The 12,383-nt window shown below is 43.6% G+C and overlaps 1 protein-coding gene across 1 annotated transcript in view; it reads right to left on the bottom strand.

Moving 5' to 3' along the window:
* Positions 1–12,383, bottom strand: part of LRP2 (LDL receptor related protein 2) — a 143,630-nt gene that overhangs the window by 40,822 nt on the left and 90,425 nt on the right. Inside the window, exons 43-50 of the mRNA XM_081848899.1 lie at positions 12,130–12,333; positions 10,721–10,963; positions 7,358–7,483; positions 6,544–6,663; positions 5,524–5,655; positions 4,754–4,955; positions 2,308–2,603; positions 774–1,290 (exon numbers count right to left, since the gene is read on the bottom strand). Of these exons, the coding sequence (XP_081705025.1) occupies positions 774–1,290; positions 2,308–2,603; positions 4,754–4,955; positions 5,524–5,655; positions 6,544–6,663; positions 7,358–7,483; positions 10,721–10,963; positions 12,130–12,333 (1,840 nt within the window). The remainder of the gene's footprint in view (positions 1–773; positions 1,291–2,307; positions 2,604–4,753; positions 4,956–5,523; positions 5,656–6,543; positions 6,664–7,357; positions 7,484–10,720; positions 10,964–12,129; positions 12,334–12,383) is intronic.

Below are 12,383 nucleotides of genomic sequence, written 5' to 3' on the forward strand. Positions count from 1 at the left end.
GTTAAGGTTACCACATTTTTTTTTCAATGAATCCGGGGACACTTTTCAACTTCCTACTAAATAGATGGATTTTGTCAGGGGACTGATTTGTAAATCTGGGGGCTGTCCCCAGGAAAGGGGGACGTCTGGTAACCTTAGCCTATGGACATATTTGGGTCATTGAGCAAGCGCTGTAGCCATCAGCCTGTCTCTGGTCACTTCTCTTCCCCATCCCACAGATGAGTCCCTCCCCACCCAAAGGACAGAAAGAGAGACGCTGCATGGCAACCCACTTTGCGTTCCCAAGGGATCTTGGGAAAAGCCAATAACAATAGACTTAACCTAAGCCCCACCACGCACACTGCTACTGATGCAGCCCGCCATCTGTTAAGGACTGCATGCAAAGGACTGTGAACAGCAGGCACAAGTGAGATATGCATGGCTTTCTTTGATTGATTGATTGATTGATTGATTGCCCTCATAGCCCACCTCCTCTGTTGACTGAGTGCATTTATACCCCCGCCTTTTCTCCATTTCAGCCTCACAACAACCCTGTGAGGCAGGTTAAGCTGAGAGAATGTGACTGGCCCAAGGCCATCCAGTGAGTTCCATGGCTGAGCAGGAATTTGAACCCTGGTCTTGCAGGTACAACACTCTAACCACTACACCACAATGGTCCTTCTAACTCACATTTAGAAGAAAGCCTGGCAAATTTTGGAGACTGTGGGTCGAAACATTAGTCCACATTAAAATAATCACCTCGGCAATGACTATTGCAACGTACTGAGATTTACCTGCCAACCCAGTCAACAGCGATGCCTTCCCCACTGGGCACGCCATCATTAACGATTACTTCCTTGCTTGTCCCATTGAAAAACATTCTTTCAATGACCTTCCTGCCCACATCAATCCAGTACAGCCTTTTCTCCACCCTGTCGAAGTTCAGCGCCACCACGTTTCGGAGTCCTTGCAAAATGAGGGAGTAAGACTGGCCATCCGTCGTGAGATTTCTCAGATAGTAGCGGTTGCTGAAGATGAGGTAAGGCGAGATGTTGCTATTTTGCCGGCAGCTTTTCCCATCCGGCTCCCGGATGTAGCCCGGCGCGCACTTGCAGATATAGGAGCCAATGGTATTCTCACAAATCTGGCTACACACGGATGGTGTCTCGCTGCACTCGTCAATGTCATCACAAGACCTTTCATTGGACATGAGCCGATATCCAGGACGACACGAGCAATAGAAACTGGTCTGGGTGTCTGTGCAGTCGTGGTCGCAGCCGCTGATTGAAGAGTCATTACATTCATTTATACCTGTAGCCAGAAAACAGAACAAAATAGATCACTCAACTTTCATCCGGAAATAATGCAGCTGCAGCATTTCTGCACTGGTCTCTGCTTGTACATTTAAAGAGCTGCCATTCTGCTCTTGGAATGGGTTTTGATTAGCGGAGAAGCCCACTAACGCAAGCCAAGGAAAGAGATTCCTCCCTGCTTCTCCTTCCTGCTGCAGCCCCCCATGCCACTAATACCACCAATCTGCTCCACATGGTTAGGTGACCTTTCAGAACTGCCTGGGAGGTGGTGTAGGGGGAATAAGAGAAAACTCTTTCACTTGAAGTTCCCTCTGTTGTTTCACAAGCGCAATGGCAGCTTTGGATTTCACTGGAAATGTTCACCTTGTGTGTGCCACAATAATATTATATATAGTGACTGATTGCATCAACTGTTGAATCAACTACAACAGGAGCAAACATCCGGGCTGCACAGAATGGTCATAGTTGGTTTCACAGAACACAACGGTTTCTTATCCTCATCAGTCCTGGTAGACCAGTAATATGTAGATTCTGTCACCTTTGTCTTTAGGAAACCATAAGCAGAACAAACTGCTTCCCAATCCTCCTTCACTAGGAGTTGCCTCTGCTGGATCACCTAACCAATCACTTCTGGGCATGTGGTAAGATGAATCTGCTGTATGAATTTGCTCTTCTAAGAACACTGGGTTTTTATATACAGTGGATGTTAACTAAATGGTAAGATAAACCACCCAATTTCTCAAGCTGAAGGTGAACACTATACAGTGGTACCTAGGGTTACAGACGCTTCAGGTTACAGACTCCGCTAACCCAGAAATAGTACCTTGGGTTAAGAACTTTGCTTCAGGATGAGAACAGAAACTGCGCGGCGGCAGTGGGAGGCCCCATTAGCTAAAGTGGTACCTCAGGTTAAGAACAGTTTCAAGTTAAGAACGGACCTCCGGAACAAATTAAGTTCTTAACCCAAGGTACCACTGTATAAATATCGGCTAAGTCAAAAAGGTTCTATACATACCACATCCTTTCTCATCGCTGTTATCAGAGCAGTCATCCACTCGGTTGCAGACTTTGACCAATTCAAGGCAGTTCCCATTGTCACACTTAAAATGGTGGGGAGAACAGGTTGCCTCTGGCGTAGCGCAGAGGTGCTCCAGTTCATCTGATTCATCGCCACAGTCGTTGTCCCCATCGCAGATATAGGCTTTGGAGATGCAACGGCCATTTTGACAGGTAAACTGATACTGTGCACAGGGCTGATAGACGCAACCCCTCTCGTCACTGCTGTCACCACAGTCATTACGCCGGTCACACCTGGAAAAGAAATCCAGTTTTGGAACGTTACAAAACAGATGTAAACTGCCAGCCAGGTAGAAAAGTAAGTTCTGGTTAATACGATCCAGGGGGGGAAATGCTAGTATACAACAGCTGAAACTCTCATTTCTTCAACCACTGGAGAAGTGTATCTGTTGCAAGCGCTGAGTTGCAATGTATCAGATTGTTCTTTGCTCACACTCCTCTAGAAAAATACCTCCTTGCATATCTTCCTTTGAATATTATCCACCATTTCTCTGTGGCAGCTGCCATTCCCCACCCCAACCCCACCCATAATGCCTCAAACTAACACTAAGTCTGGAGCATTGTGGAGGAAACAAAATGGTGTCCAGGCTCCCAACAAGTTTGAATGTTAAAACTTGGAGGGGAGGAAAGAAGCTGTGCCGTTGCTAGTGGTGACCCCCATAATCCTTGAGAAACTATTGAAGAATGTCTGCTTTCCCTGGAGAAATTCAGTATAATAGTAAGTCCACATTATTCTCTCTGCCGGCAAATAAGGTAGAGAATTTTGAGAGGTCTTTTGCACACTGCTCTGGTATGGTGAAATGACCTGATCTGAAAATCGTGGCAGAAGGAGTGCTCCTTATTCAAACAGACCCGAGAAACTATTCCATTGAAAAAGCTCCGCTTCAAAGGGATTGCATACAAAAAGATTTCAGGGAAAGCTTCACAAATGTTTTGTTGATCATGATAAATGAAGATGCTGAACAGGATGGCAATAATATCACCCAAAACTGCAGTATATGTGACTTCTGATCAGGCAAATTCTGGAGGAGTATTCTGGTTGGGCTGGACAGGGCATTTCAGCACAGCAAGCAAATAGAGAAACTCCTCCATAGACATATTTTTCCCTGTCTCACATGTGAGCATAGAACTCCACCTTCCACTGTTATAGCATCAAACAATAGCGCTCTAGCATCACAGACTTTTGCCAGCATTCCAGCATAGGTTTAAGAAAGAGAAAAAGTTTATTAATATTATTATTAAATTATATACCTCCCTTCATCCAAAGGTTACAGGGCAGTTTACAACACAAAAGCACAAAAACAACACACATCTCTCACACAGACATGCACACACATTTAAAAGGCCTTAGATCAGAGTTTTCCAAACTTTTCAAGTTGGTGACACACTTTTTGGACACAATAATTCAGTTTTGAATCATTTTGTGACATAGTAATTCAGTTTTCCTAGTAAACCAAAGGTTAAACTAACTCTTTCTAGCTCCAGGAGCACGGGGAACATTTGTGCGACACACCGACACACTAATATGTCGTGACACACAGTTTGGAAAGCTCTGCCTTAGATTGTTTAACAGCCAAAGGCTTGGTTGAAAAGGAATGTTTTCATTTGGCACCTAGTAGGTAGACATCAGGGACGCGGGTGGCGCTGTGGACTTGCCGATCAGAAGGTCGGCAGTTCGAATCCCCACGACGGGGTGAGCTCCCGTCACTCGGTCCCTGCTCCTGCCAACCTAGCAGTTCGAAAGCATGTCAAAGTGCAAGTAGATAAATACCGTATTTTTTGCATTTTTCGCTCTATAAGACGCACCTAGTTTTTGGAGGAGGAAAACAAGAAAAAAAATATTCTGAATCTCAGAAGCCAGAACAGCAAGAGGGATCGCTGCGCAGTGAAAGCAGAAATCCCTCTTGCTGTTCTGGCTTCTGGGATAGCTGCGCAGCCAGCATTCGCTCCATAAGACGCACACACATTTCCCCTTACTTTTTAGGAGGGAAAAAGTGAGTCTTATAGAGCAAAAAATACGGTAGGTACCGCTCCGGCGGGAAAGTAAACGGCGTTTCCATGCGCTGCTCTGGTTCGCCAGAAGCGGCTTAGTCATGCTGGCCACATGACCCAGAAGCTGTACACCGGCTCCCTCAGCCAGTAAAGCGAGATGAGTGCTGCAACCCCAGAGTCAGCCACGACTGGACTTAATGGTCAGGGGTCCCTTTACCTTTTTTAGGTAGACATCATTTTTCACTAGATGCAAGCTTAATGACATGGCACTGGGGCTGAGAGTTAAGTGACCTGTATTTGGTTACACGGTGAGCTCTACGCTAAAATGGAACTTTTAAGTTCAGGCTGAGGTCCTTTCTTTGCCGAAACTGCCCAACCCATCATAAACAAACCTGTAAGCGTTACGGATGCATAGCCCGTTGCTGCAAGCGAATTCATTGCCCATGCACGGTCTCCTTGTGCAGTTCTGGTGCTCGTCGTAAGCATCGCTGCAGTCAGCATCACCATCACAGACCCAAGCCCTAGGGATGCACCTTCTTAGCGGGGGCGCATTGTTCACACATGTGAACTCAGAATCTGAGCAGATGCGGTTTGCTGGGGGGGAAAGCACAATATTTCAGCAGCTGGTTTAAACTTGCCCTATTAGTCATTTACACAAGTCTCTGGCCCTCAACACCTCTTTGACCTCCCAAAGTCTTCTGCAGCCCTGCGTTTGCCAAGAAAGATGTCTAGGGGGTAAAGAAGCAACATTATAATGTCATAACGGTAAAGCAGGGGTCAGCAAACTTTTTCGGCAAGAGGACGGTCCACTATCCCTCAGACCTTGTGGGGAGCCGGACTATATTTTTTGCGGGGGGGAGGGAATGAACAAATTCCTATGTCCCACAAATAACCCAGAGATGCATTTTAAATAAAAGCACACATTCTACTCATGTAAAAATACCAGGCAGGCCCCAAATGTTTTTACATGAGTAGAATGTGCCCTTTTATTTAAAATGCAACTTTGCATTTTAAATAAAAGGGCACATTTTACTCATGTAAAAACACACTGATTCCTGGACCATCCGTGGGCCGGATTTAGAAGGCAATTGGGCCGGATCCGGCCCCCGGGCCTTAGTTTGCCTACCCATGCTGTAAAGCTTTTTGTTTGATAGGTACTTACCACAATTGTGTCTTTGGTCCTCGTCGCTCATGTCACCGCAGTCATTGTCACCATCGCAGATCCACGTTGCTGGTATACATCTGCCATCGTCACATCTGAACTGTTCGCTTGAACAGCTCCGCACAGGGGAAACTGGAAAAAGAAGAACAGTGTTCGCATTATTCCTACTAGCACATTAAAAGTCATGTTCCATGTGACAGCCCACATTCAGACGTAACACTAACTATGGCAAAACTAAAACCTCAAAAGGTGTAAGTGATTGTTTTCTCTTGGCCAATGCTAGCTAAACCTGCAGCCAACAGATGCATTAGGTGGTGTAGGCAAAAGGAACTTGTGGCACTCCTACTTTGGAATGTGCACACACCAGCTTGGTTGTGCAAAGAGGCATATCTACGTTTTGTTATCTAGTACAGGCAATTCCCCATTAATGCACATTCAAGTCAAGCGTGCCTGTGTGCACACGCATCATCACAAATCTGGAAGTGGCGCTTGAAGGGGCAAAAACGGCCCCCCAAATGTGCAAAAAAATGGCACAAAAACAGCTTCCAGCAATCTCACAAGACTATGCAAGTGCAATCCCAAGAGCCTTTGCACTCACCTTTGAGGCCTGCGGAGAGTTGGCTTTTGAGCAAGAAGGTTTAGAGCGCATCTGGCAAGTGCTGCTGGGGTTTTTAAGGGTTTTTCAAAGGTTTCCAGATGGTTCAGAGCGTATTTGTTGGCTTTTTCAATAGTGTTCCCAATATACGCGATTTCACTTAAATGTGCAGTGCCTCAGAACACAACCCCCATGTAAATAGGGAGTTGCCTTGAGTGGCTGGCAGGGCTGGGGAGCAGACGATGTTCCTCTCCATCTTCCCACTGCCTCTCAAGCCGAGGGAGAGGGGCATGGTAGTGGAGGTGCAAAGCAGCACTGTCTCGTTCTTTGGATTTGACTTGCCAATACCTGACAGTAAGATTGGCCAATCAATTAATTCATCTCGTTCTCTACTCAGGGCATACCTTTGCAAACTTCTCACTTACCACAAGAGGTAGGCTCATCTGAGCCATCAGCGCAGTCTACTGCTTGATCACAGTACCAATGAGCAGGAATGCAACGCCCAGAGGAGCAGCGGAACTCGCTGCTGCTGCAAGTCAGCAAAACTGCAAGGGTAAAGAAAAAACACAACTTCTACGTTTTGTCTTATTCTTTTCCTTTAGATTCCCAACTGTGCTGAGTTGTATGTCTTTTTTGTCCATGATTCTCTCTCTCTCTCTTTTAAATTATTTATCATTTTACATCAAATTAAAAAAAGATATTGTTTCACATCAAATTTCAATACCCCATTCCGACCGACCTCCCTTTCGGAGGTTGCTTAAATTTATAGTATCTTCACTGAATCTCCTGGTTTAAGCTTAATTATTCATTATCCCATATATATTAAAAACTGATTTTATCTCACTGCACATCTTTACTTTAATCCTGCTAATGATTGCATTTGTTTACAATTTTTAAAAAAAATAATCAATAAATGATTTCCATTCTTAAGTTAAAGACTCTATCATCTTGATTCCTTAATCTTCCAGTGAGTTTTGCCATTTCTACATATCCCAATAGTGTCCATGATTCTCTTATTTAAGGAGCTTCTGTCTTTTATTTAAATGCAGTATAGCCATCCCTCCCTCCCTCCCCCCCTCCCTCCCTCTCTCTCACGCACCTCAACTGTGTCTTTTTCAAGGCAATCCAAAAAAGCAAAAACAAAGAAGAGAAGCTACAAGAATGTTTGGCTTTTCACCAGAAATCAAGCCAGAGTCGAAGGAAATGGAGGAGGGTAATTGGGGGGAGCCATTAGCTTACCGCAGTGAGTTGGGCTCTCATCACTCATGTCTCCACAGTCATTATCCCCATCACAAAGATATGTTCGAGGAATGCATATGTTTGTGCTCTGACATTTTGTATAACCAGGTTGACAAGTACGGTCAGCTTTAAAGGGCAAAAAATATATATTAAAGAGTTTTTGATTTCTTTAAAAAATAACATGCTTCTGTTTTTCAAAAAGTAATTGCACACAGCCCTACTAGCGTTGTTCTGGGATGAAATTTTGAAAGGTACCCTTATGTATCTAGTAATCAATCCCAGACACGCCTAATATGCCTTCTCCAAGACTGAGCTAATATATTCACTCTGAGGGCAGTAGTTTAACTATCTCATGCTCATGCTCATTATCTGTATGTTCAAAATAACTATTTTATCCATTGATATATGCTCATTATTTAAATCAGATATACATTCTATGGAACCATGATTGCAGCTTTTTCCTGCCTCTCTGCTTTCTGCAGTCATTTAGGAGAATTATCCAAAATGTGGTAAAAAGCACTTTTCAAACTGCATCTCCACGGAGCAGATTTCTATCTGTTAGACAGAATAGACAAGTTGTGCCTCATATCATGAGAGACAGAAACTAACTCACATGGCATATTTGGTCATAGCTGAACAACTTTAAGTGAACCTAGCAACATTTGTCATCCGTCTATAATATTTGTATAGAATAGTTACATTTATATACATATATACACACACACATATATATATAAACACCACAATCCTTTCTAAATTATTTGCCAGATTTAACTATGCATTTTCAATGCAAGTATTTAAAACAGTTATGTGAGTAGTAAAGGCTTGAGTCAGTTTTCCCTTGTAATAATAATAATAGTAATAATAATAATAATTTATTATTTATACCCCGCCCATCTGGCTTTGCTTCCCCAGCCACTCTGGGCAGCTTCCAACCAAATATTAAAATACAGTAATACTTTAAACATTAAAAACTTCCCTGTATGTGTGCTGTATGTGTGAATCTGTTCTTCTGTCTTCCTAAAGAGCATCTGCCTCTTGATTCAAAACATATATTCCTCCATCAGCTACAGCCAACTGCTCTATAAAAATGTCTTGGAACAACCAAGCAACAATTGGGACACCTGCTTCATGTTAATGCAGCATCACAACAAAGCCCCTGGTTTAGCATTTAGTCTTAAGACCGGCTTATCCTGCGACTCACCAAGTCGCAAACAACCTCCCAGCAAGGTATCACGGCCGGAGGCATGCAGCAATAAAAAGCCTAGAGAGCCCCTCATAGCCCAGCCTTCTGGACTGGTAAACACTGCACATTTTGGGTTGAAAGTTTTAAGGGTCTATCTAGACTTCAATCCTAGACATCATTTGCAAAGTTCATGCATGGAACAGAACAGGATTTCCTTCCAACTGAATGGGCACACTATTGCAATGCACCTGAGAGACAGCTGCTAGCAAGGGGTGGGCTTCATGACAAGGGCCTTATTCACCTTTCTCCTATCAGTCCACTGATCTCTAGGTTCCAAGAAAATTGGCTTATGCCACCGTAGCTACCAAGGAACTATTTGTTTCTCTGGTAAATGAGACAGTGTAATCTCCTGTTCCTTGACAGTTCCACCTCCATCTAGTAGAATTGTTATTGAAATAATGTGTCAAAGGTTTCACTGATAAAAACTCTCTCTGCTGGTCTTGCAATATAAGTAGAGAAAGGAAGACCGGAGACCCCTCTCCAGTACCACGAAACTCATTCTCTGATCATTTCAGTCCTATGCACAAACTGTACAGCCAACCAAAGATGGCATCAGGGCCACTGCACTACAGGAGCATTGCTGGCTACTGCTCCATCAGCAATCAGCCAGAGGTAGAAGACATGAGGAAAACCCACATCTTAAGCACTTGGTCTAAACAAGCTATGGGGCTAGGTACATTGGGAACATTAATCATTTCCATGGAGGAAATACCAACATTCCCATTAATTTCAAAGAACTAACAAATTGGGGTGGTTATAAAATATGCACTAATGATACGCTATATGATTCAGTCTGGGACACATTATCCTTAACTGGCCTGGTTCACGTCACATTAAACTAGCCTATTTTAAAACATGATTCGAATTGAACAAGCAGTGTTGGTGCACATTTCTCTAAAGCTCTTAAATTGCTCCCTCCCCACTCCTGCCGTGCCCCGAAGGAAGCACACCAGAGGCTGGCTTTTCATTACAACTCTCAAACAAACCCACAGCTGGGAAGCCAAGGTGATCCACTGCAACACTGCTTCCAACCTCCATTGTCTGAGGCAAGAATGTTTCTGGATAGCAGTTGCTGGGAATCAGAAGTTGACAGAGAGCTCTTGCTCTCAGCCCCTTCTTACAAGTTTCCTATGGGCCGGCCACTGAACTAGATTCCCATTGGCAGGGCTCATCTTATGTTCTTAAAGTTTGTCCTTGATTTCCCTGCCATGGTTTGTCTTAGGAAACAAACCACAATCACTGGTTCACAAATAACAGGAAACCAGCCCCTCATTTGTTTGTTCTCTGGCTCAGCAGGAAGAGCAGAAAAGGAAGCAATTAGGATTATATACGCTTAATTTTCATTCCTTAAACATAAAAATCCAAACCAAACCAATTCCCCCTCTCCTCCTGCCCCGAGAATTGCACAACAAATGGCACCATGAAATACTGATTCAAGTCCTTGCCATAATGTTCCATGGTGGCAAATGCAATAAATCAGTCAGTCTCAGGTGCCAACAGACAATCAAACAGCAGCCATTCAGTTTTTCAATGTTACTTGTAGATTTGACAGTGGTCTGGTTTCCACAAAACACTATTTCAAACTATGGCTCAGTGAGAACAAGCAAGCTTGCAAATACCCAGGAGAAAATCATGAGTATTTCACTCTTCCCTCAGCCCTGCTACTGCCATACTGCCAGAGCGAAACTATGGTTTGGCATGGCATTAAGTGCGAACCTGAGCTCATGGTTTGTCCTGCTCCCAAAAACCCATGAGTTGTAACCAAGGTTTGCTCTTGTTTTACAGCTCAACAGTTTGCAAAAAACAGATCCCAGGTTTGCATAGCATCAGGAGGACTAGCAGGAAAGGGAAGCTGCCATGATTCTCTCACTGGGTACCTACCTATTTGCTCATTCTTGCTATGTCACAGCTTGGTTTAGCGTTACATGCAAATGATACCATTGTGTCAAAAATACAGTTTTTGCAAAGTGCTTTCTTCTTTTCTACAGAATATTGATTGATTGATTGATTGATTGATTGATTGATTGATTGATTGATTGATTTAAGAAGTCGTTTCTTCTTCTGTAGCCTAACGAGTGAGATCCTAAAGGACAATACATAGTTTGTAATCAACTTACGGCAGTTTCTCTCATCTGACGTGCCATTATCATAACAGTTGTTTACACCATTGCAGACGTATTCAAGAGATATACACCTTCCATTACTGCAAGTAAATTCTGTGTGGGAGTCACAAGTTCGGAACAAGCAGCCCACCTCATCACTGTTGTCTCCACAGTCATTGTAGTGATCACAGCGATAAGCGTAGGGTACACACCGCCCATTGCCGCAGGTGAAAGCTGTTGGCTGACAGGTATGAAAAGCTGAAGGGAGAGAGGAGGCGACAAAGCAATGTCACTGACAGAAGAGAACCTGAAGGCCTTGACAAACACATCAAAGAAATACACACACACACAGCACTCGGTTTGTTTTACCTGCCAGGGCAAACACGGCTGCAAAACGGACTGCATGTAAAATAAAATACACACCTTGAATCAGTCAGATATAGAAGGCAATGCGTTTCTTTTTGTTTCTACATGAATGATAAATTTCCAGACATTTCAAACCCCTGTGAACCCTTTTTTGCCCTAAATGAAAATGTAATGAGCCAGAGAGAAGTTCAAATGGAAGGGCATGGAGGGAGAGAGTAGATTGGAGTGCTATAGCTAAGACAGCAGGGCTGCAAACTTGAATAAAATATTGGGAGGGAGCAAGACCCACCCCAAATAATCAATCACATGACACGGTGCAACCACACCATTTGAATGCCCATCAACTTGGGGGGGGGGCTCAAATATTTTATTTGGGGCTCCTATGTAAGACACTGCTCTAAAGTTGCCATTAAAAAGTCAATGGAAAACACGACTTTTATTTCACTTCGTAGATCCACTCCCAATTCTATAACTGAGTGTTACAAGAAAAGGGTCTTCAGATGCACCCTCCCCTCCCCTTTTTCTCCCTCCTTGCTTGCTCAGCATGGAGAACCGTCCTACCAGGATGGATTTATGCACCCAATGGATTTCATAGAGGGGAATGGTAGCTTAGAGTCCTAACCCTGCAAAATCTTTGAGGAAGAAACAGTCTTAAGAAATGTTTAATTGTTAGTGAATTATTTAAGGACATCTTCTACTCCAAAGCGCTTCTCACCCCCAAGTCTCACACATGCAGACTTTTTCTCAATTGGGCAGATACTTCCCAGCCCTTCTGAAAAAGTTATTTTTCTCTACACTGTTCAAATTGAACAAGGTAATTTAGTTTCAACGTTGCTGTCATGTCCTTCATAGTAACCAAAGGAGTCTTTTAACTGTTCGTTTTTACACTAAAAGAATTACATTCTGAATGAGATCAGCTCTTGTACACAGCCCTCTTCACAAGCCCAATATTGACCAAACGCATATTGGTTATCTCTCAAACTTTTTCCAAAATGTTTCCGCTTCCCACCCCCAAATCAACAGCAATTAGGTGAGAGCTTGATTCGATTAGTGCTTACCACACACACTTTCCAGTTCGTCACTGCCATCCCCACAGTCATTATCGTTGTCACACTTCCAGCGTTCTGAGATGCACTGGCCATTCAGACAGGTGAAGAGCCCTTCTCCACACCTGGTGCCATTGTCCACGATACAATGCTTGTTGTTATTGGCTAAATACCAGTGTCCTTCAGAAGGGCACTGACACTCGGCACCAGTTGGACCTGTATTTAATGACAACAAGAAAATGATAACAGGCCAACATCTCTACACT

This window comes from Podarcis erhardii (genome assembly GCF_964252035.2).
Source record: "Podarcis erhardii genome assembly, chromosome: 1".
In the NCBI taxonomy this organism is placed as follows: Eukaryota; Metazoa; Chordata; class Lepidosauria; order Squamata; family Lacertidae; genus Podarcis; species Podarcis erhardii.